Genomic DNA, 24541 nt, shown 5'->3' on the forward strand with positions numbered 1-24541 from the left:
AACATATTAAAGCCTAATTTATGAAAATTGGATAACTTTTTGTTAAACCAATCATATGAATTTGTTACGTGCACACTCGTTAAATTGGACTCTTAAGAGAGAAAAGGAAAAAAGAAAAATGGTCCCACGACGGTAAACTAATAACATTTGACTCTCCAAATAAGAAAACAAACCTTATTTTTTAACATATCAAATAAGGAAACATGCTTATTTTTCATAAATAAAGGGAGTACTTTTTAGTTTTACCTGAATCGGATCTCTGCATAACAAGGAAAATACAACACTTTAGAATGGTACATGTGCATACATAAAACTCTTTCACACACAAACTGAGATACACACACACAAACTTATAAGTACACGTAAGTGTGATAAAATTAGTTCTAGGCTCCTAGCTAGGAAATAATTGTCCCACTTGTATGTCAATGTACGTCAGATTAGGTTCACGTTGTAGAGCTTCTGACCTTTGTCTCCCGGCAGAATATCTCATTGCAACTCCAAGAGCGACTGAACACTCTGCGTTAAAGATTATATGTTGTTAATATTTGTGCTTATCAATGAATTGGAAACGAAAATTTGGGGGTTTTCTCTTTAGTCACTATCACCATTACGATTATGGCACTACTTACTTGGTTGTTCCTTTTTGTTGTAATTGCTGATCTTTATACATCTTTGAGTTTCTTCTTTCCATCTTTTCTGTACCCATGTTCGCATTCTCAAATAATAAATCTTGGCTGTATTGCTCAACACTTGCGTCGCCATTCTGAACCGAGGCAAGTGACAACTTTGATTTAGTAGCTTTCATGAAATCGGTTGCAACTCTTAGGCTCCCCTCTCTCACCCATTGGTCAGTTCCATGATCCATATAGGCATTCCCTCCTCGCGGTGTCAAAATTCCTGAAAAGGGTAGGACTTGTTGAGGGCGAGCTATTCTTGCTTCTTGTTCTCCAGGCGAATTGGTTTCTCTGGTTTGAGACGTCTCTATGATAAGTGGCAACTTTGTGTGCCTCAAGTTGTTTTCGATATATAAGATGACTTCTGACTGTTGCTGCGACCCATTACAACTGCTCGAACATTTGGACTGCCTGGTGATTCAGAACTTGGGAGATGCGGTGATCCTTGGCATTGCCTAGCATGTCCACAATCAACCTGAGATTTAGTAGTTGAGGCACCGGTTTCCTGGATAATTTTCAGTTGAGTTGGTTCTAGGCTCATATTCACTGTAACAGGGCGGCCAAAAGCATTTCTCAGAGCTTCCGAGATGGTCCCTTCTGACATCTGAGCTGCCAGCTTATCTTCCGATTTCTCAAAAATCAAGTGCACAATGGCGTTGCCTGTTCTCCGTGGTATAAGATACATCAAACAAACAAAAAAAAACAAATCAGTATTTTTTTTTTTGCTAATATCTCCATGTCTTGCAACATTATTTGCAGCAATTTAGCAGAAAAAGCTATAATTATTACCACTACATATGGTCAATGATGCTAGCTTCACTTGCTGACATAAGAGTTTTTTCACATATCCATTCTGTACTTTCCATAACATGCTTTGCCATACATCTTCCATATTGCCCAACTGCATGAAATCACCCTCTCTACGTATTACTGTACTAGAGCATTTCTCAATCTCAAAAAGGTTTTCTGTGCTTGTTTGTTGGTCATTTATGGTAACTTTGGAGTGCTCTTTGTTTGCAGTTGCATATTTGTCATCTAAAATCGAAAATGATTCATGTCAATTTAGATAACTGTAAAACTTTATCTCATGCTAGGATTATCGATTATTTGTCTACAAAAAGAATAAATACCTGAAGGTTCTCTTGCCGAAACAATGTCAGTGGAAATTCTGTTGGTAGCTTGTTCTGATGCAATTTGTAGTAGAGCTTCCAAAACCCATGTAGTTTGGTCATTTGACAAGCTCAATTGCTTTTCTGTTTCAACTAATATCTTCAGGGCAAGGGATAATCTTTGAGACTGATTATTAGCTGCAACATACAGCAATACTATTAGAAGGTGACATTAATACTCAAGATTTGAAGACCAGGAAGCAGGAACTTACTGAGTTGTGATCCATTTCTCAAAAGTCTCTTATCCTTTGAAGAAGTAGCCGATGTTGATGTAGCAGCTTCAGAAGCACCTGAGAGGATTACAGTGATAAGAGATGACAATTGCGAAATGAGGCTTTGTGGTTGAACGCCTGACACTATCAGCTCCCTTGTGGATCGCGCAGCCTTGATGGTATCCGAGGAAATTGCCGCTGTGAGTAGGTCTAGAAGCTTATTATGTGGCACCAAACCTACCTGTAACCAGAAGCAAGCACATAAATATTTGAGAGAGAGAGAGCAAGAGGTAACCATACATAGTGTACTGATGTGTGCTAGTCTTAAAAGAGGTTTACGCATTTTCAATAATACTTACAATTTGTTGAACCATGGAAGTTGTAATCTTGGATCCCAGCAGGATCAACTGATCCAATATGTTCTCTGCTTCTCTCATGGACCCTTGTGCCTTACAAATGACTAATTTCATCGCATCACTTTCAATTCCTATCTTCTCCCGTGCCACTATTCTTGCTAGCTTCAAGTTAATATCCATGTCTTTCAGGTTTGAGAAGCAGAATTTTTGACATCTTGATAATATAGCCTTCGGCATTGTACTCACATTCTCAGTGATCATGATGAACACAATGTTTGTGCTATCTCCTGTCTCTGCTACATCTAAAATTTCTTCCCATGCATCCGCCAGTAGTGTGTGACATTCTTCAATGATGAAAACCTTGAAACCGGAGACTGTTTTAATGAATGTGGTGCTTTGAAGAAGTGTTCTGATCCTTTGGAAACCAGCTGTTCTACTTCCAGTGCATAAATCCATGATATAAAGACTTCTTGAACAGCATCTGCAACTCCAACAAGGTTTGGTACATGAAGTAGATTCACAATTCAAAGCCATGGCAAATATTCTTGCAACTGATGTCTTTCCAGTGCCACTTGGTCCATGAAACAGATACAAAGGCGTAATATTCTCCGTCCGCACAACACTAGAGAGAGCCTTAACAATGATCTCATTCCCGACAACATCTTCAAAAAGTTTAGGTTGATACTTTTTACTCAGACCTTTACTCGAAGAGCACTTCATTTCTTTATTTTTCGTGATCCCCTGGGTATTATGTTCGCAGCTGGAGAAAGCAGAAGCACTGAAGTCAGTTCTTATGTCAGGAGTCACTGGCTCCATCTCATATCTCGAATCCTCATCAGATGAAGAATTTTGATCTTGCAGATTTTTGCCTTTCAAAGTTATAATCTCATTTAAACCATTGTCGGTTGAGGATTTTCTCCGGCCTGAATTGATGAATTTTCTTCGGCGCACTCCCTTGCAGATCTTGGGAAATTGCCAAGGGCTACCTGGACGACTCTGCACAGAAGCAGGCTTCAGTATGGATATACTTTTCTCATCTTCTCTTTCATGACTTGGAGCTCTTTTAATTGCCAATTCCATTGCAGCATCAGCAAATTCTGTTGGCAAAGACATAGAGGATGATCGCCGATACGTACCTTTGGTTGGATTCTCTCTAATGGGATACTTAGAACAATCTGCTAAAGAACTAGAAGATCTTTCTTGGTTTTCCATCAGCTGTTTATTACTTGATTCCCCTGTTTCAAATTTCTCATCACTGTCCATTGAAGCAGAAGTAGTATAAAATGGTACAAGTAGTTCTTATATCTTTGAGAGTGTGGGTCTGGCCGTCTGGGTTTTTCGACCGGCCACTAAAAGTATAATTATAAAATGCTGATAGTTATAGAACCAAGCAACTCTGGCCCCATAATCCGTTTACTTCTGCAAGTGATGGGGTTTAGCCGGCCTTCTTTCCAGGGCTGTAATCAAGCCAGATCATAAACTGCAGACATCATCCATCATTCTAGGATTAATTTTGTGGCTTGTCTGTGCTGATGCTTCTTAATTTATTTTACATTTGTTTATAGATTAGGTAACTCGGAATTACTTATACTTTCTGACGTTGCTAGGGATTTTTGAGAGGAGTTGAGAAATTTTTGCAACCATGGAAGAAGACAAGAAATAGGTAGTCTCCTTGCAGGAAATGCATTATTCTCTTTGTTTGGCCATTCAGAGTTGGAATATTTATTTTTTTGATAAATCACTGCATAAGTAGATGGACTGAGACATGTCTGGATGAAGGAAAGAAAGAGTAGAGAAAAGACATAATTTGTCGTTCAGGACATTGGATACATCGTCCACGTGGTGGATACTTCAATGAAACGATGGTGGTTGTACTCATTTTTGTAGTCTTTTGGTTTGGATTGGGAATGAATCTTACTCTTATTCCTGTTCAAACCACTACATAGAGATGTATACACAGCTAAAACTCAATATTGTAACCTCTGTAATAAATTGATTGGTCTTTATCCATGAAACTTTATGCGTTCATTTTCATGGACTGGTTCCTAAACTCAAAAAATATGCATTCGTGTTGGCCAATAAAGAGTTTCAGATGGTCTCATGACCTCCCAGTTACAGATGATCATCATCTGCCCGTTCCTAAATTCACTCGCAGTGCTTTTCATAAAAAATGATTTTGATGCCTATACTTACAGAGGGAAATGAAAAACATTTATACTCATTGAAATCAGTATGATGGATATTAAGTGCCTGATATGCACATATGTGCTTCTTTCATGAATGCATTTTTCTTTACCAGTTATAAGTATAATAGTTCGAAGTATGTTGGAAAGCTCGGAAGCTCTTCTGCAGCATCTTTCACCAGTATGAATAAGCCATGCAACCAAAAGATGACAGACATCGAACCTTTTCCTTCAGAGTGTAATTATAGACAATTTCTGTATGTGATTTATACCCTCAATTTACTATATCCAATTGGTGTGGTTTTTAATTTACTACAAAAGGTTGAACAAAGAATGTTGAGCGTATTTGCTCATTATACCTTCATTTCGTGTTACAAGTTATGTAAATGTATTACCTTTTCAATTGGTACTCACAGATTTCTATGAAGTTGGAGTAGGAGCCGTAGTTGGAGTGCGTAGAACTTGTTGTAGCAAGCGTGCTGCGAGACGTTGAGTAATCCCTCCAACTACACGGCCCCCAAAATCTCGAGCTTCACGTTCTTGAAGAATCTGGTCATGTTAGTCAGATTAGCATAACTAAATGAGGAATATGCAAGTTGAATCTAGTAATCCTCGCTCTACCAGCGTAACTCTCCGTAGATTCACACAGTTGACCTTGAAGATTTTGCAACTAAAACTATCAGCATTAAAATTTTCCCTGCTGCCCGCCAAAAGCAAACAACCTTTCTCCCTTCATGTTGCTAAGGAGGGACCATATAACAAGTTAAGCAAAAGTTCTACAAAAGGTGACTCTTTTGACACTCCCCTTGGTTAAAGACCTGAATCTTTCTAGAAATGGAAGAACGAAAAAGAGAACTGGGAATAAGATTCTTACCTGTACAATAGGCTGCAACATGGAAGGATTAAAACCCTCAGAGGATTGCAGAAGTGCCCATATTCTCAGAACTTGATCACGCAGTTGCAGCATGCTTTGTTGTTCACTGCTATTCATTGCAAGCCCAGCTCCGTTGCCATTAGGAATAAAAGTTCTCATAAATTGAGGAATTGAGTTGTATGTATCAATAACAGTGCCCAGCACAATAGCTTCATTAACGCGTATCGCCTCCTTGATAACTAAATTTCTTAGTTCTTCACCATCTGGGCCCAATAATAACTTCAACACAGGTTGTAAAGCATCTTTGGCATCAAAATCTCTATCCTTACTTCCCTGAACAAGTAGGTTTTCAAGTCTATTCCACCTGCATTAATATATAACAAATTTCACTGGTTCGATATTATTAAAGTAAACACAATTACCATCATCTATGAGGAAAAATGACTGGAATACAGACTTGCCTGAATTTTCCATCCTTGAAAAGCAACTCGATAAGAGCGTCTCTGAGGTATGGATTTGGATCTGTGAGAAGCCTTTTTGCAAAATAAGGATACGAAGCAGCCAGCACTTTGAAATTAGGATCCGCATAAATTGCCAATCCCTCCAGTACTGTCAGTGACCTCAGTATCAATGCATAATATGGTGGAACTGCAAGCAGTATGAACAGCCAAGTCATTTTCTTCATGAAAAAAATTATTGTCCAAGATTCACTCTCTACATCTGTATGAATCCCTTGTGGGATTTTAAAATTGATTTGCTAACTCAACTGTAACGAGCCCTGACTCAAGTTAGCAATTTATCTATCCTGGTTTTCAAGATTGAAGTTTGCAATTCTTAGTGTAGTCACCTACAGCTACAAAATTTACAGCTTAAAACCTTAAGCCAAGGAACATCGGGACTCACCGTTAAACGGATATTGGTATAAAACAGCACCCAAACCGTCCACAATCGTTTTGAAGTTGAGTTCACTCACAGTTGAATTAAGCGCATCATCAAAGAAGTTCCTCAGTGCTGGCACAATTGGAGAAACATCTACATCCGGTGACAAGAAGTCCAGAGCATAGTAATCGTTAGCCATAGCTTCATAATCCCGATTGACCATGTGAACTACGTGACCTATAATAGCAAATCGTGCATCTTCTGGCGTCTCACTCATCATCCCAAAATCAAGGAAAGCAAGCTTCCCATCTGGGGTTGCTAGGAGATTACCCGGATGAGGGTCTGCATGAAAATAACCATATTCAAGCAGCTGTCTAAGACTACACTGAATCCCCGTGTTTACCAGATCCAAGACTTTCAATCCTTGTCCTTCTATAGCTTCTTGTTCATTAAGTTTGACACCATTTACCCAGTCCATTGTTAATACTTTCCCAGCAGTGTATTCCCAGAAAATATCAGGTACAAGAACTTCTACTTTATCTGCATATAGCTTTTTAAATCGCCTAGCATTTTTTCCTTCCTGCACAAACCTGTTACAGTTAGCATTCACCCACAAGAGAGAGAAGGTTGTAACCGAAAAAAGTGTTCTCACAAGGTTTCACGACTATATACACATAGGAAATAAAGGGAGTAAACTAACCTGAACATAATTGAGTTCTTGAAAAACTCTACAAGCAAATTCGTCTATAAGAGCAACTACATCACTGGTTATAACGTCGACGTATTTATTAATGAAGATCCCCACACCCCTTATCAAGAAGAAGTCCAGTCCAATAGCTTCTTCAATACCAGGACGCTGAACCTTCACAGCAACCATCTGTCCAGTCTTTTTTAATCGAGCTTTATAAACTTGACCCAAACTTGCTGCTGCAATTGGGGACGGAGATATTGATGAGTAAACGGATTCCATAGGTAACCCCAATTCTCTCTCGATGCATGCAAATGCTTCTGTATCCGGAAACGTCGGAAGAGCGTCCTGTCCAATCAAATTGTTCGGAGAAGGTTGATATAGACATAAAACTGTACTTATAACTACAACAAGGAAAAAAATAACTACAACGGAGCTTTCTAGTCATTATTATTCTCGTTGAATTCATAAATGCCCATAAAAGTACAAGTACTAACACCAGCTTAGATCTCCCATCTTCAACTTCCATCAGATCTCTAGTTCCCACTAATCCAATAGCTGGCGTAGTTCTTCATTGATATCACATAATACAAAACTATATGTACTATAAGAGCAGAGAAACTACTATCCTGATTCATTGACAAAACATACAATTTCCTTCTACATGGTTTGAGCTCCGAAGCAACCTGTTATCTATCCATAGGCATTAGGCAATAACAGATAGCTACTGGCTGTTTGCCTGTTTCCCTTCCTCTCTTTTTTTCGATCATAGGAAAAACTTGTTCAGTGTCTCTCATTTCATTGACATGATAATATACATTGGAATAGTATTTGCTAAACTTAGCCTGAACAAGCAAATGAGGTCTTTTGTTTCAAACAAACTAAGGGTCTGCCTAAAAAAAATTTGATGAATGTGACTTTAGATTTTCGAAAACGAAGAGAAATGCAGTTGATTTACCTGTAATTCCGAGAGTTCATCAAGATACTCAGGAGGGCAAAGGTCTGGTCTTGTAGATAATCCTTGCCCAATTTTAACAAAAGTAGGTCCCAATCTTGTAAGAGTCTTCCTCAATTCAACAGCTCTCATCCTCTTATTACGATCAAGCTGACCATTCCTTTGATCCAACAATACATTTACTGCAAAACCACCAAGCCCTACCAAAATCTCTACTGTTCTCCGCACCACCTACTCAAATTCAATTCAAAATAACAGAAAATGAATTCAATTCAAAGAGAGAAAGTAGACAGTAAGGAGAGAAGGAGTAAAACCTTAAGAGGACTATCGCTGTATTTAAGAGAAAGAAGTTCAGGACTATAAACAGTAGCACCAGCAGCACGAGCCATAGCTTGAGCTTCAGCTTGCATATCATCTGCCCTAGAAATTTTATTTGTTGAGACAGAATTTGGTTCAATTACTTGTACAGCATAACTATTACTATTATTTCCTCTTGTAATTGATGCTGGTCTTGATTCTACAACTGCAGCTCTTATCAATGGTCTGGCTTTAAATCTTTTCTTTGAATTTATTGATGATTTTGGTCTTGATATTGTTATTGTTGGTGTTGACGATGATGAAGAAGAAAAAGATGTGATCATCTTGAATCTAATTCAAGAAATTTACAAACTTTTTGAAGAATCAATCGAGAAGAAGAAACTTAAAACGGAAAATGAAAACGGAAACAAAATAAGCCCGATATTTTAAGAAATCTACTGGTTCACAACCAACCAACGTTTAGTTACGTTTCTTGTTCATCCAATACTACTGAATCACTCACTACTTGTACAACCGAAATCAGTTATATTAACCTACTTTAAAGTGGGTTAACAAAAACGACGACTTTCTAACGGTGTAACGGCCCGAAACTGTTACGAGTTAAAAAAATGATCTATATAACGATCTGTAGATTCTGTACTCATCATAACCTGACTTGTTTATTTTTTGGGTTAAAGTGGAAAGTTCCTTGTACTTCAAATTGTTACACTTAACCTCAATTGATATCTCAATATCATGAACATTAAAAATGATCATTAAGTTACAAAGTTTAAATGTAATTATAGCTGAAAAACCAAGACCAATCAAAAATATGTTTCTTCCTTAGTACCAAACTCAATCTGCATTAAAAGTTTACTACATGACTAATTCTAGTTCTTTTTAATCTGAACGGACTAGTAATGGTGACTACTAGTATAAATCACAAACTCTCACGCCAGAATTAAATCCACTGACTGGAGATGAACATCATGTATAAGATTGCGAACGTGCTCTTGAGTAGGAGGAATATGTGCAAGAACATCTTAAAATGGTTCATTGTTGCACGTAGTTTGATTGAACAGAGAAACCCACCCTGGGCCACAAGCTTTTTGCATTACTGTGGTCGCATTCTACTATTCTCAGCAGCTCTCACTTGAAAGAAGTATGGATGGGCCTGAAACGAAAATATCACGAAACAAATAAATCAGGAAAATATATAAAACAAAAAAAATATATATCTAGAGCTTTAGGGTGTAAATGTGAAGCAGTGATCTTCTAGATATTTGTTTGATTGGAAAAAAAATCTTCAAGGTATTTGGTCAAACACAAACAATATTATTTTCATGCAATCTAATAACATGCGTATAATGCCAAGGAGTTCATGTTAAAAGTTTATAAATGCATATCTACATGTATCTCAAGCTAAAGTACGCACAGAATCAGGTTTGATAAGCACACAAGTTACTGGCAATGCGTAAATATTCTTTTGGTTTTTCTTTTAGATTGGCTGTTGGCACTGTAAGCATTAAAATATAGATGGAAACGCCTAATGTAGACTACTGAAGATTTGCTGCCCACGAGATCAATGAGTACGGGGTACCAAGTAATAATTAAAAAAGAAGTTCACTGGAAAAACTGGAAATACTTGATACTAGTCAATGATTCGTATATAGTACCATGGCTTCTTTTGCTGTAAGCCTGTCCTGGTGATCATAGCGAAGAAGTTTGTCAAGAAAGTCGAGGGTCTGCATATTCAAGACAAACCAAGTATTTCGTTAATAGCTAATTACGGCGAGTCAGTGACAGACACCTGAAGAACAAATCTCCATGACGATAGCCAGATCACCCAAATATTTAATCTATTGCACACCAAAGGAACTGACCTCTGGAGATACTAGATGCTGATTATCTGCATTGATAAATTTAGACCATGGTTTCCTGCTGTGCCTGCATGAAAATGTCAAAGAATTTGTCGAGATTAGCACTTCTGTTCTTGAATGTGAATAACACTTTAAACTCCTTCTACACACTTTCTAAACAGTGAACTCCAGCTATCGAGGTTACTATCTCAGATATTGAACAGCACACGTTCTCAAAAAACAGACAAGATACCAGGACTAGACAGACTGTCAAAAAGGAAATAAATAATGGCAAAAATACCTTCCTACAAGAGCATCAAGCTGGGGATCAAGTTCCAAGCGATATTTGTTTAAATATGCATTTAACTCGTCTGTTCCGAGTACCTGAAGAATAATGACATCAGCACCAAAGGTCCAAAACTATTAGTCAGGCGAGCACGTCATGGAATACAATATCTTGATCACAATAAGGGCATGTTGTTGTGATAGAGGGTGACTGAAGATGGCACTAGATGAAGTAAGTGGTAGTGATAAAGTTATAACAGCATCCAACTGACAGAGCAACAAAATAACATGTGTGTGGCTCATAACATAGTGTATCAATCTTTACTGGTAGAACTTTGCTTTATGTTAATGTGGTATTAATTTTCTTAACTCATTTAGTAAAGCACGAGAATAAAATTACCCTGGCAATTTTGACAAGTTGGTCATGGTTGTCATGACCGTAAAAGAATGGCTCCTTGCGAAATATCTGCAGAAACACACACGAATTTAAAATTTGGGGGAAATATATGCTTAAAGCAACTAAAGTTTGGTTAAAAACAAAATAGCATTTTCTTCTGAAGAGATTCTCACCATTCCTGCAAACATACACCCGAGGCTCCACAAGTCCAAAGAATAGTCATAGTCTTGCAGGTCAACAAGGAGTTCGGGGCCTTTAAAGTATCTGGATTAAGGGTAAATGTTGTTAACCATCAAGCAGAGTGTGCTAAGACGAAAATCAAAAGATGGCGCAACACATTAAAATATTGCACAGACAATCCAGTATGGCGATATATATGTAGACAAAGAGATGGTATGTTGCCTAGATGGTTTAGGTTGTCTAAGAAGGTCTACCTTGATGCCACACGAACATTGTATTCCTTGCCAGGATGATAAAACTCAGCAAGACCCCAGTCTATCAAACGAAGTTTCCGCAGCTCATGATCTATCATAACATTGTGTGGTTTGACATCCCTATGCATAATTCCTTGTGAGTGACAGTAATCTAAAGCCTGCAACCATAAGCCAAAATGAGTTAAGTATGCAACGTGTAATAGTACAAATGATAACCATGACAATATATGCAGTCATAATTCAGATGGATACTAAGGTAAGCATTTTCATTTTCACATGACTGATTTAGCAAGTGAGCATAATTTTGTGACAATCACTATGGCATCATATGTCCAGATTTCTGATGGTACTTAGGGTTCATAGGACAACAGTATTACATCTTCAATTTCAAAACATACTGGGTTACATTACCCACCCAGAAAGAATTAGGTTCACATGACAACAATATTACATATTCATCTTCTGAATTACACTCAGCCTCCTATTCATAGGTCTAGTCATATGTTACAAACGGTCAGAACTTTTTCTGGACTGATACTGTTGCCATTGTCAAACCCCATGCTCAAACCACTGATGGTCCTCAGTACCCACACAAATGGGTTGGTCAATAACTATGGCACCATCCAAAGAGAATGCAGGGTAAAGGTTTGAGCTGATGATAATGTGACACCTAAGATACTGCGATTCTCTTTTTTTTGTAATCCTAAAAGCAAGCAAACAGCACAAGAAACAAGTAGATTAAGAACCTTGAGAAGCTCATATATGTAGTAGCGTATGTCATAATCCGTTAGTGTGGGGTACAGAACTTTGAAATCTGTGCTGTTCACATATTCAAATATCAGGCTAGGAGTTTTTGAGTGCTGGTCCCTGACAATGTCAAGCAGCTTCACGATATTAGTGCCCCCACAGAGATTCTGAAGTATTTTTATCTCCCTCTTTATCTGAATAGTAGGACAATGAAGAAAACAAACATTAAAATCTGATTCCTCTTTCATAAAGAATAAAACCGAAGCAGTTGAAGACTCCTAACTGAATAAAAGCTTCAAAAATGTAGGTAGAAGATACATGACCCATGTTTCTAAAAGGTAGAAAAGCGACTTAACATGAATCTGAAATTGAAATCTTGTCATGGAAAGGTTAAATTTTTACCTTCTTTTTCTTGACAGGCTTGAGGATCTTGATGATGCACTTCTCATTGCTAGTAGCATTTATACCTTCAAAAACCTCACTGTATTTTCCCCTTCCTACTTTTCGAACAACTTCATAGTCATCTTGATCACTGAACACAATAATAAAAGAAAAGAACACATAAAAATATGTAAAACCTAATCACTCTTACAGCTGCAAAAATTAGTAAGAACAAAAAAAATACGCCAACTTGAGGCAAATATAGCAATCAACAGCTTCAATTTTATTGGTTCTGGTGATTAACAGATCTAAATGAATTAAATTTCTCAATAGACATTTAAAACAAATTGAAAATCTTAGAAAAGCAATTATATCCAGCTGATTTGCAAAAATCAAATTCACTTTTAACCAAATAATCAACATGCTTGAAATCGACTAAAACTTTCAATTTTACATAAACATATATCAGAAACTGAAACTCTTGATCTCGATGAAAAGAAAGAGAGATTGAAATTACCCCCATTGGACAGCAAGAGATTCGTAATCCCAGTATTCTTTAGGTCGTTGAACATTAATGTCTGTGTAAACTCGAGCCTTTGACATGGTGTTGAAACTCAGTTCTCCCCCAAATCTTCAACTCGGGAAAAAAATAAAGAGAAGAAGAAGGGGGAAGTGTTGATAGTGAAAGTGAGGCCGAAGTGGAATCTTACGGTCCTCTACAGTCTACGCCAACTTGTGTTGCGCAAACAAAGGATGGAGTCGGACCTCACCTGCCAGATTCAACTCGTATCTGGGACGGCTATTTTTTTTATTTTTTTTTAAGAAAACTTAGGCTGACCCAGGAATGGAATACAACATATTGCAAGTGGTGTCATTGTTTAGGCAAATATCTGACCCAGTGCTTAGGTTCTTACAGACAATAGTTATGTTTAGAGCTTGTAAATTTTGGATTCTATGGAGAAGTTTAAGACCTGTTAAAACAAAAGTTACAGGATTAATGTTTAAAGTGTTTCCATCATTCAAAAGCTGCCTTTCCCTGTGAAAGTTTCTGCTGAATCTTCCTTTTATGGCTTTGATGTAGAGAGCATTGAAGTGTTTCAGGATTTCATTTGTTTCAGCATGTATCTCGATATTCATGTGCTGTTTTTCTTCCGCCCATCCAAAAGCTAGTTCTGCTCCTCCTGTGGCTCCTTCTGCTCCCCATTGGCCTGTGTGTCCTCTACTATCAACATAGTTTCCTGCAAAATCTGTAACAGTCAGTGCAGAGAAGAACTGAGAGCTATTAGGATCCTGTATAGTGCAGATTTTGATTATGTAGCCAAAATACTGCTTTGGCTGATGAATCCCAACATGGGAAACAGTTTCAGCTCTTTGGGAACCACTATCAGAGAGAAGACCCTGAGTGTTCAGAGCATGGTTAGGCAGATTGTGAATCCTGTTATAGTCATATAAGTGTTGTTGAATGCTAATAAAGGTTTTCTTAGCATTGGGTGTGATGTTTTGAAAGACCAGATCACATCTAGCTTTCCATATAAACCAGCAAGTAGTTGCATAGATGCTGATGTTCTCACTGGTGCTAGTTTGTTGAAACCAAGTATTGAACCAATCCATGAAAGGTGTTTGATGGTTAAACAAACCATGGATTTCACTTAACATATGCTGCCAAACATCAGCGGCAACTGGGCAATTAAGAAACATATGTGTCATTGTCTCCTCCCCATTTTTGCATATTTTGCATATGGGATCAATATAGTGAAGAATGCTTGCAGTTTTAGCATTAGTTGGGAGGATTTCATGGGCACATTTCCAGAGAAAGATTTTGATAGCAGGTGTAACTTCCAAACTCCACATAGCTCTCCAGTCTCTTGTTGCATGGTCAATTCTGTAGAGATTTTTTATTTTGGCTTTGTACAAAGCTTTAACAGAGAATTTGCCTGTGTTGTTAAGCCTCCGTTACATATTGTCCTCTTCCCTTGAGTGTATTTCAAGAGCAGTGATAACTTGAGTAATAGCAGGACTAAAGATTTGTTGAATAAGCTGGATGTTTCACTCATTTTGATCAGTCATTAAGTGAACTAGCAGCTGAATATCATTGGAGCAGTTGGCTGGTTTTGTGAGCTTATCAGTTGAGTTAGGTATCCATATATCTTCCCAGATTCTTATTCTGTTGCCATTGCCTATTCTCCAGGCACAGTATTGCTGGATATTTTGAATACCTTCCAGATCCCTTTCCATATCCAAGAATCACCATCTTTAGCTTTGGTATTCATGTTTAGCACATTTCTTCCTATTAGATATTTAGCATCCATCAATTGAAACCATATGAAGTCTTTATCCTGTTCCAGTCTCCACCCTATTTTTGTTATCATGGAGCTATTGAAGAGTTCCATATTCATAAAGCCTAATCCACCAAGATCCTTAGGCTTGCAAACAACAGTCCAAGCTTTAGGATAGTAGCCTGTGGGGTTTTCCAGATTCTTTCCCCATAAGAAATCCCTTTGAAGCTTGTTCATATCTTGACAAGTTTGTTTTGGTAGTCTGAAACAGTTCATTTGGTAAATACTGGCTATGGAGGTGACTGACTTTATTAACACTTCTCTTTCAGCTGGATTTAAGGGAGAGTTCTTCCAACTTGAGAGCCTTATCTTCATCTTATCCACTCCTGGTCTGAATGATTGAATCTTTCTTTTGTTAGTGAAAAGAGGAGAGCCTAAGTATTTGTCATTTAAAGGAAGAACTTGAACTCCTAGCATGTTGCAGATAGTAGGCATTAGAGCTGGATCAGTGTCTTTGCTGAAGAAGGCACCAGATTTGTTGAAGTTGATGAGCTGACCAGAAGTTTCTCCAAAAATGTTGAGGATATCCTTGAGATTTATGGCTTCAGTTGTATTGGATTTGCATAAGACCATACAATCATCAGCAAAGAGGAGATGGTTTATTGATGGGGCATTCTTGCAAATTTTTACTCCAGCAATGATGCCCAAGTCTTCAACATGAGATAGAGTTCTAGAAAGGGCTTCCATACAGAAAAGGAATAGATATGGGGATAAGGGGTCCCATTGTCTAAGCCCTCTTGAGGGTTTGAAGAAAGTATCTGGAGAACCATTTATTAGGACAGCTGCAGTAGTGGTGGAAATGCATTGCATAATCTTGTTGCACCAGGCAGAGTTGAAGCCAATTTTTGTCATAATGGAATGAAGAAATTTCCAATCAACTCTATCAAAATCTTTTGTCATATCAATCTTGATCCCCATGCTTCTTTTATTACCTTTGATACCTCTTCTGGTTCTCATGGAGTGAATAATTTCATGGGCAATAGCTATATTGTCAGCAATTTGTCTTCCAGGTATAAAAGCAGACTGGTATGGGGAGATGATTTTGTTTAGATATGGTTTCATTCTTTGAGCTAAGAGTTTGGATATGATTGTGTAGGTGGTGTTGTAGAGGCTAATGGGTCTGAAGTGATTAGGACTAGAATGGTTATCAATTTTGGGTATCATGGATATAAAGGTAGAATTCATTTCTTTGAGGAGATGCACAGATATGAAGAAATGTTGAACCATTTTAACCAAGTCGTCTCCCACTATGTCCTAATTGTCTTGAAAGAAGTTTGGTGGGAAACCATCTGAACCTGAAGCTTTATCTTTAGCCATACTGAAAAGGATAGCCTTGACTTCTTGTTTGTCAGGGATTTTGTTGAGATTGTTGTTGTCAGAGTTGGTTATGGAAGTAGGGATGAGGTTCATAATTTCATGGTTCATAACAGGGGATTCAGCATTGGCCATCTTGGTGAAATGGTTGGTGAAACATTGCTTTATTTCTTGGTAATCCTCAGTCCAGTTTCCATAACTATCTTGTATAGAGTCAATTTTATTTCTTCTTATTCTGCATTTAGTAGCTCTGTGGAAGTAATTAGTATTCTTGTCCCCCAACTTGATGAACTGATATCTGCTTTTGGTTTTCCATAATTTTTCTTCAATGTCTTGCCAATCTCTGAGAACTTGCATTGCAGTTTTTATAGCTTCACTTCTGTTATGATTGAAGTAGTTTCCTTGTAACCAATGGAGATGTTGTTTGCTTTTTTCAATATTAGTTTTGATGTTGTCATACACTTCTTTGTTCTAAACATTTTGTCTCATCTTGATGTCTTTAAGCTTTCTGGCTATAAGGAAAGCACTAGAACCAGACAAATTTCTCTGCCAACATTCAGCAATGATATCCTTAAAATCCTTATGATCCAACGAAGGATCAAAGAATTTGAAGGGGATTTTACCAGTAGACCAAGAAGGATTAGAATTAAGAAGAATGGGGTGATGATTAGAACCAATATCTAGAAGATTAGTGATGGTATAGCTTGGGTACATGAGTATCCAGGATCCAATGTCTAGTCCTCTATCCAATCTATGCTCAGTTTGAGCAGGACCACTTCTCTTATTTGACCAAGTGAAAGGACAGCCTGTGCTGCCTAAATCATTTAGGTCCAAATCAATTATTTTGTTACTAAAGATATCAGCTTCAACACTATCAAGAGGTTGGGTACTGTACTTTTCATTATCATGAAGAATGAAGTTGAAATATCCAATGACCAACCATGGTAGGGAGTGTTTGTCAGTAGTATGCTTCAGATTATTCCAAGATTGAATTTTATCTTTAGTTTCATAAGGATTCCCATAATAACCAGTAAAGAGACAAGAAGGGCCACTAGTAGGCTTGATTATAGCATTGATATGGTTGATAGAGTGATCCAGAATTTCAACATCTAGATTGTTCTTCCATATCATTACTAAGCCTACAGTTGTACCACTAGCCCCTCCAGGGTTAACATGCCAATAGTTCTGAATATTTAGCTGTTGCATAGTTTTTAAAAGTTTGTCATGCTTCTGTTTGGTTTCAGAAATGAAACAAATGTCAGGGTTGAATTTGGTTAACATATCATTAAGATATTTCTTAGTGTGTTTTTTCCCTAGTCCTTGGAAGTTCCAAGCTGTTGAAATGAAGAACTGCCAAAAGTAGGAGACAGAGGGATATTTTGAGGTAAGCATTCTAGCTAGGGGGTCATAGTGATCTATCATGCAACTAGAAGAAGAGTTTTGGTAGCAGTGCTTATAACTATGTTTAACAAGAGAGATGGGAATAAGGTGTTCCTCAGAGTTGGGATTGAAGGTGCCAGAATCTCCATTAGCCATTTGGGGAGTGCTTGAGTCCAAAGGTTCAGCATAGTTGTCAGGGTAATCCTTGTATCTTTTGATGTTAACAGCTTCATTAGTTTCCATAGGAACATCAGCAGTAGTAGATTGTTTCCTCTTGGGCAAAGTTTTAAGTTTGTCAGCAGCATAAGTATTATCAGAGTCAGAGGCTGTGGGTATTTCAGCAAAGGCATGCATTGTCTTCCTAGCCTTCCAGGCCTTCTTTTTGAGATTGGAAGTTTCAGACTCCATCCTTACTTTGATTTGAGATAAAGTTGGTAAAGCTTGAGGAGGGACAGCTGGGAAAATGCTAGTTGGATCTAGAGCATAGGGAATAATTGTGTTAGGTGGGTGAGAGTGTTTGACTCTAGCTGCTTCCTTGATTTTTATCTTAGCTTGCTGGTTTTTGTAATTGATGGAGATTTTCTTGGAGAGGTCAAGTTTTATGTTCCTTATTTCACAAGCAATGACATCTGGGTGAGGTGAGTCATGATCAGCTCTAGAAGAAGCTCAAAAGGTAAGATGCTTGGAGGATGGGGGAGAAATCTTTGCAATGGAATTCTCTAGCTCTTTCTGCATAGCATTTCTCATTTTGATTTCAAAAGTTGATACAACATCAGCATCAGTGTAGCCTCTATGGATTACATTTCTCCCTTCTTAAACAACTTTTTGATAGGCAGTTTGGGGTGGTGGTAATGGTTGTGGTGTTAGGAGGCTTTTGTAGTTAGTGTAGTGAGATTTTGATGGAGTAGGGGGAATGGGACAAGGGGGAGAAGGGTGATCTAGTATTCTACAGACTTTGCAGAACCTGATACCATTGAGAGCATAAGCAAATTCAAGCCAATGAGAGATAGTTGGTGTTTCAAAAGCTTCAATTCCAAACTTTAAGGGTCTGGTAACATCAATAGTGAGCTTGACTTCTATATTTTTCTCAAATCTATCTCTCCCATATGGTTTCTTGGCAGATTGACAGACTCCTACAGGTTGAAGAATATTGTGGATATCTGGTATAATATGGGTTGGGATTCTTTTGATGATAATCCATATCATAACCTTAGTGAATTTTTCTTTATGAATTAAATCTGGACCTCCATATGGAACTCCAACTAACACCATGAGCTTATCAAAAACTCCTATGGTTCCTCCATTTCTAAGAGTTGAGTAATCTTCCTCATGAGTAAGTCTGAGAATATAGTAATCCCTTCTCCTGTTCCAAATATCTATTTCAACTCTGCCATTGAATTCCCAGTTGTTGTTGATGAGTTTGATGACTCTGGAAGTTTCAAAGCAGATATTGCTGCAAAGCTTTCCAATAAAGCACCATTTCCAGTCTAGTGCTTGTTTAGTTATGATATTTTCAGGATTTAAGAAAACTTTGGGGTATAGATCTTCTTCAGGCATATTGAGGGTTTTGTTCATCTGAGCAACAAGGTTTTCTATGGATGGATTTGAAGAGTTTGAAGAGGATTCCATTTGTGAAGAGAATATGAGAGAGTAAAGTAAAGTCTTCCAGTGGATATAATGAACACTGTGTAATTTGGTGAAGCATAACCAGCAATAATGATGAGGGGAATCATACCATGCTTTAATTTGAAAAAGATTCTTCATCCGGTCAGCAAGACAGAAATTTTGTGAATACATGGTTAACTTGTGAATTGTCCTCATGCCAATTCTATATGGTTGAGCTGGGTAGTGGTCAATGTGTGGGATAGAACCATTACAGGGATTTATTTTTTCCTGTTTGGCTTGTTGTTTCTCCTCTATGCACTGGGGACTGTATCTTGACTTGTGTAGGTTGTTGTTGATGTTGATGGATAATGGGATCTGGCTTAGATTCCTGCACAAATAATGAGTTATGTTGTAAAAAAAATTGTTGAGACAATTACCTTGTCTTTCACATTGGGTGTAGCAGGTGGAAAAAACATTGCCTTCATAGGGTATGGTATCCTTAGCTATACTCCAATAAAAATTATTGTAATCCAGTATTGTGATAGTGATGTGACTAACTTTAATTTGAAAGTTTGTCACGGGCTGGTACTGTTTCTTGTCGTAATGGTATAGCATGATCATGGCATTATCTTTGTACTTGCAGTTGGGGCTGACTGAGACAGAGATGTTTACTCTATCCAGCAAGACTAGAAATATGGCTTGCCAAAACCTGAACCAGTCAAGCCAAAACAAAGGGGACTTACTCGGCCTAAAATAGATGAAATGGCTTGAGTGAAGAGAATTTAAGTTTGCTTGGCTTACTTTGTTTTTTGGCTTGAGTTTGAACTCAAAAGAATCAGTGCATCTTGACATATCAAATTGCTGCTGAGGAATCATTTGATACTCACGAACAAACTTTCCTATCATGTTTCCCTTTGGGTTTTGGCCCACATAGTGTAGCTTTGTGAATTGTCAGTCAGCTGAGAGCTCTCTTTGATTCAGATAGACCGCTAGCTGAGTTTGGTGAGTTTCCGGCTGAGTCATACTCGAGTGAATGGTACGCGGGGGGATAGTTGGGGCAGTTATTGCTGCCGCATTTTCCAATTTGCCAAGTGTAAGGATTTCTTCTCTACAGCTTTCATATATCAAACATTGAGACAAGGGGTTAGTTGGTTGAGGCCTAAATTGGATGAAATGCATAGGTTGTAGGTGTTGGTGCCCTAGGAAGAGATGAAATGAATCGACAGGGAGTGGTTTAGAAGTGTAGGATACGGTAGGGGTTTCGTTTTGGAAACCGTCACCACTTAAAGCAGTTAGACCCCCATAACTATCCCTTTTAATGTTTAAATCTTCCTCTGTTGAGAGAAAAAAGAAAATCCCATTGTTCTGTTGGTCTTCTTTCATCTTTATCTCCAATATAATTGTGAGTCTGAAATATCCAATCGCAATGTCTGATATTGAAACTGGTGTTGATCGAAAGGGGAAGAGAAAGCTGCAAGAGGTTGAAGGAGAGCCCAGAATCCATTGGTATCCCCGAGAACACAGCATAACTCGGTTGCCGTATGGGATTCCATTTCCTCAAGGCTGTGAATCTCTTGATTATGAAGCAGATTTCTCCTGGTACTTGGAAGATTTGCAGCATAACATCGAGGTGAAACTTGAGGTAGACTTGCAGGAAGATAGACCTCTAGGAGCCGTTGTGCATGAATTGTTGATGGATTCTCCGGTGGATCGACTTCGACAACACTTCAGTCAACCCAAGACTGCACCTATAGGACAAGATACCAATAATCCATTTGCAGATGTGCATGCTTATGTTGGTTTCGGCAGTAGTGCACAACATGCATCTAAGAGTGCGCAACATGAAGCTGAGATTGCAAATCAAGCCATTGGTGATTGCTATGTAACTGGTATGCCTAAGTCTGCATCGCATCCTTAAATGGGTACAAGGGAGCATTGGGTGTTGTATGCTTTCCATCCCAAGTACGGGCCTTTTGAAGTACATGAAGGAGTTGCAGTAGTTGATGATCGATTCCTTATCTCTGGAGTTAGTCGGATTGGTTACCAGTCTATGACCCTTGATGCTAGAGAAAGGCGAATTGTGCGGCACTTGGCTGGTCAGCCTTTGCACGGAGATAAACCCATGCGATTTCCTGTGCTGGATGCACTTTTTCCTGCAACCGGGAGGATTGGTCGTTCTATTTTTGCAGGGAATGGAGCTCCAGGAACCAGAACTGTTACTAACCCATCTGTTGATCTTGTGCATACTGAGTTTACACCTGAGAGGAGTGCATCTTCTACTGCTCCTGAAGCTTCGACGGACGATCCAGCAGGGGGTGATGCTGACGGTGGTGCTGATAATGTTGAAATCCAATCTTCAGAGCTTGGTCGACAGAGAGTTACTCCTAGAGTTTATTTGACTCGGAGTCGAACTCGAAGCGTCAGCCAGGGAACTCAGAGCAGGACTCGCAGTACACCACAGTAAGAGGATGATACTCCTTTTTTTCATCTTTGCTTTTATCATGGTTTTTGTTTTGGACAAGTTGATGATGTTGGGAAATGGGTTTGGTTCGGTTTTGAAAATTGGATCCCCTAGGATGATACATTTGACGATTGGTGATTTGGGATTTCTGTAGACAAACTTGATTCTGTTTGTGTGTTTTTTTGCTAAACTGGTATTTGTGGTAATGTGTTATGTTTATGATGATATGTGGATTCTGAAAATTAATGTATCTGGAGTTGAATTGATAGTTTGAAAAGCTTGAGAGATGATGGGTTTGAGGTTGAGGGGAAAAAATGTCAGATAGAATAGTTAGGCTTGTATCTCTGGGTGACATCTTGCGAAAATTAGTAAAGATTGTCGAGAGTATCTCAAAGTGAACTAGAGTTCTAACCCATAACCTTGAGAAATTTAACTGCCATAGGTTTGTGAGGTCATAACTTAGATTGCAGAGCAACATTTTGCCATTCAATTGACATGCAAGAATTATCTTTATCTTGTTGTGTAGGTTGGGTGGTTTTTGCATCTAGAGCAGTAGTAGGAATCAAATAGATTGATTTTCAGGTGGATAATATCAACTGAATGAATGTGAGTCTTGGGATTTACTTCAGAGACATTCAAGCAAAATAGAGAGTTTAAGAAGATGGTGGTATATTTGTGATGATTGTAATGACTAGGGGAATGAATTTCCAGTCATAATTGAAGACTCTGAAGGTGAAAGGATTTCATGGGGTGGGGTGGGGTGGGGGGGTCATTGTTGGTTTTCTTACTAGTATAGGTAATGCATGTCTTCTTCTTCTTTATTGATTCAGAACCTGTGTTAGTGAGTTGAGTGTTACTTGTGATATTTGTGGTTTGAGTGATTTGAGTAATGAGAAATTTGTGATTGCCTACTTTGTGATTGATACTAATGCAAATGCAAGAACTAAGGAGATTGAAGGAGGCCATAGAAGATCAGAAGGCAAGAACTGAAAGCATATGGGGAGAAAACCGGTTAGACTTCCGGCAAGAAAAGACCGTTAGAGGAGCCGTTGCGAGGAAGAGACAAGAAAACGGCTAGAAGCTCACGGAGAAAAAAGAATTCAGGTGGGGTTGGGGAGAAGAGAGAGAGGAGAGAGGGGAGAGCGCATTTTTTCCAAAGTTTTTAATTTGGAAAAAGCATTGTCCTGGGGACGGCTATCAAAAAGGGTAAATGTGATAATGATATGTGACCTATTTTCTATTTGGTGGAGTATAAAACTGTAAAAGTAATAATTAGAACTTGCAGTTAAAACTCATTTTAAGATTATTGAGAGTTTTTTAATCTAACATCTAATTAACCAAATCCATGTTTGTCACAATTGATAACGGGGATACCAGTATTGACAGGCTGAGTCAATCCAAAAATCCGATAACCAAAAATTTAAGCATGTTAATAAAACCTTTTATATGAGAATATTGATTTTGTCGTATTTGAGTGGTACAAAAGAAAGTAAAATTAAAGTTAAACTTCGGTTATAGAGTGATCTTTCTTATTGTGTATTACGCGTATATGCGTGTGTAGAGACGAGAAATCGGCAACAAGTCGTTGAATGATTTAACAAACTTTTATGTCCCCATGGTAAGTTACATAAGTTTTATATGAAATGAAGAAATAAGGATAAAGAAATTAGAAATTAAGTAAATGAATGGCATATAACCTAAACATGTTACGATAACCAGATTTATATATAAATTGCTTTTGATTTTCACTAAATTGTGGTCTTGCTTATTCTGGATTCTATTTGTAATAATTGAAATTTTCTCATGAGTGGCATTTGATGTTTTAAAAAAGTAAAGCATATGTTTTACCACTAATCGTGGCATGTTGGTTGAAACCAAACAAATCCATGTAAATATCAAAAAGTGTTCTAGCCTTTAGCAGTTATATCTTATGTGACTTATTTGTTCTTGTTTATCTCTTTGACAAATACCACAAGCCCGTCAACCTTGGTATTGATTTTTAGAACAATTCTAGCAAGTTCTTGGTCTATAAACTTGCTCAACATCCTATGCTAATGTGCCCAAACATTTGTTCCAAAGATGAGTTGATTCACCTCAGTCAAATTGAAGTACAAGTTAATTTTTATGTCTAATAAATGTTAACAATTACATATGCATCTTAATCTATGAAATATATGACATTTCCATATTTGTCTACAATGTCGCATCCTTTAGTATTAAAGCATACTTTGTGATTATTGTCACAAATTTGGCTAACACAAAGAAGATTACCCTGAACATATAACACATCGTGTATTTTAGGAATAGCTGGAAGCTTGAGTTTTACCTTATTATTAATAAAGGAACAATTTCCATCTCTGAAGGTCACTATACCTTATCGCTAGTAAAGTTTGTCTTTTGAATCCTTCGCTAATCAGATCTAAAGCATTTGTTTTTATTTCACATTCAGGACTAGTAATTCTCCTCATAAAATTCTGTTTTGGACGAGAATAATATTTGATATGCTTGACACAGTTTGATACATATGTATTTGATCCATATTTTTGTTTGTGATTCAAAATTATCTTCATTCGCTCCACTAACCACGATCTCCATACTGGATGCAAGGTTGTTAGTGTGTGATTTGCTCTAATACTAATTGAAAGAGACTAAGAGGCATCATCAGGTGTATTGGAGGGTGAATACAACACTTATTCATTTATTACGTCAAAAGGATCTTGTGCTCGATACTTATTTCAGAGATCTTACAGGGAGGACGAATAAACTTTTTAGCACAATATCATCACCAATTTATACACTCAAGTCAGACTTGTTCAAAATAGCTCAAGTTTATAAAATCCAATAAAAACATTGCACTTGCAATCATTTACTTATCGAGGAATACGAATTGGAGTAGTTGTATAGGAATCCTAGATTATAAAGGAAAGATGAGAAAACAAACAACTTTTTAAAAGGAAATGTTGACTTGTAATTTTTATGAGTGGCTTGAAACCAAGTGTCTTTTGATTTAGAGGTCATATTTGTTATTAGGTAACAATGGTTTCAAAACCATAGT

The 24541-nt window shown here is 37.8% G+C and overlaps 3 protein-coding genes across 4 annotated transcripts; all 3 read right to left on the minus strand.

The window, feature by feature from the left end:
* Window positions 1–235: 235 nt before the first annotated feature.
* Window positions 236–4442, minus strand: LOC113356637 (protein STICHEL-like 3). Of its 2 annotated transcripts, XM_026599828.1 has the most exons (7): window positions 3548–3647; window positions 2415–3407; window positions 2056–2296; window positions 1805–1981; window positions 1464–1709; window positions 630–1334; window positions 236–516 (listed from the first exon to the last, which is right to left on the minus strand). In XM_026599828.1, the coding sequence occupies exons 2-6, from the start codon at window positions 3225–3227 to the stop codon at window positions 1009–1011; spliced, it is 1803 nt and encodes a 600-aa protein (XP_026455613.1). In that variant the 5' UTR covers window positions 3228–3407; window positions 3548–3647; the 3' UTR covers window positions 236–516; window positions 630–1008. The 2 variants fall into 2 exon arrangements, with proteins under 2 accessions (XP_026455613.1, XP_026455612.1); XM_026599827.1 differs by having other exon boundaries at window positions 2415–4442.
* Window positions 4443–4810: 368 nt separating this feature from the next.
* LOC113356638 (protein ACTIVITY OF BC1 COMPLEX KINASE 3, chloroplastic-like) lies at window positions 4811–8765 on the minus strand. Its single transcript, XM_026599830.1, has 7 exons — window positions 8305–8765; window positions 7994–8221; window positions 7048–7383; window positions 6372–6927; window positions 5930–6116; window positions 5469–5832; window positions 4811–5143 (listed from the first exon to the last, which is right to left on the minus strand). The coding sequence occupies exons 1-7, from the start codon at window positions 8629–8631 to the stop codon at window positions 5015–5017; spliced, it is 2127 nt and encodes a 708-aa protein (XP_026455615.1). The 5' UTR covers window positions 8632–8765; the 3' UTR covers window positions 4811–5014.
* Window positions 8766–9008: 243 nt separating this feature from the next.
* Window positions 9009–13103, minus strand: LOC113356639 (casein kinase II subunit alpha-2-like). Its single transcript, XM_026599831.1, has 10 exons — window positions 12908–13103; window positions 12412–12541; window positions 12009–12203; window positions 11263–11420; window positions 11002–11092; window positions 10832–10897; window positions 10448–10530; window positions 10171–10234; window positions 9964–10032; window positions 9009–9461 (listed from the first exon to the last, which is right to left on the minus strand). Exons 1-10 carry the CDS (start codon window positions 12991–12993, stop codon window positions 9402–9404), a joined length of 1002 nt encoding a protein of 333 aa, XP_026455616.1. The 5' UTR covers window positions 12994–13103; the 3' UTR covers window positions 9009–9401.
* Between the last annotated feature and the right edge of the window lie 11438 nt (window positions 13104–24541).

This window comes from Papaver somniferum, chromosome 3 (assembly GCF_003573695.1).
Source record: "Papaver somniferum cultivar HN1 chromosome 3, ASM357369v1, whole genome shotgun sequence".
NCBI classification, from domain to species: domain Eukaryota; kingdom Viridiplantae; phylum Streptophyta; class Magnoliopsida; order Ranunculales; family Papaveraceae; genus Papaver; species Papaver somniferum.

Excerpts from the sequence above, each read along its gene's own strand:
- LOC113356639 (XM_026599831.1), bottom strand. The coding sequence starts at position 12,993 with ATGTCAAAGGCTCGAGTTTACACAGACATTAATGTTCAACGACCTAAA. Across the intron at positions 12,204-12,411 it reads AGCCTGTCAAGAAAAAGAAG|ATAAAGAGGGAGATAAAAAT; the intron begins GTAAAAATTTAA and ends CCTACTATTCAG. Across the intron at positions 10,033-10,170 it reads AGCATCTAGTATCTCCAGAG|ACCCTCGACTTTCTTGACAA; the intron begins GTCAGTTCCTTT and ends TTGAATATGCAG.
- LOC113356638 (XM_026599830.1), bottom strand. The coding sequence starts at position 8,631 with ATGATCACATCTTTTTCTTCTTCATCATCGTCAACACCAACAATAACA. Across the intron at positions 8,222-8,304 it reads ACAGCGATAGTCCTCTTAAG|GTGGTGCGGAGAACAGTAGA; the intron begins GTTTTACTCCTT and ends GAATTTGAGTAG. Across the intron at positions 7,384-7,993 it reads ATGAACTCTCGGAATTACAG|GACGCTCTTCCGACGTTTCC; the intron begins GTAAATCAACTG and ends TTGATTGGACAG.
- LOC113356637 (XM_026599827.1), bottom strand. The coding sequence starts at position 3,674 with ATGGACAGTGATGAGAAATTTGAAACAGGGGAATCAAGTAATAAACAG. Across the intron at positions 1,982-2,055 it reads GAGAAATGGATCACAACTCA|CTAATAATCAGTCTCAAAGA; the intron begins GTAAGTTCCTGC and ends TGTATGTTGCAG. Across the intron at positions 1,335-1,463 it reads ATCATTGACCATATGTAGTG|GCAACGCCATTGTGCACTTG; the intron begins GTAATAATTATA and ends CACGGAGAACAG.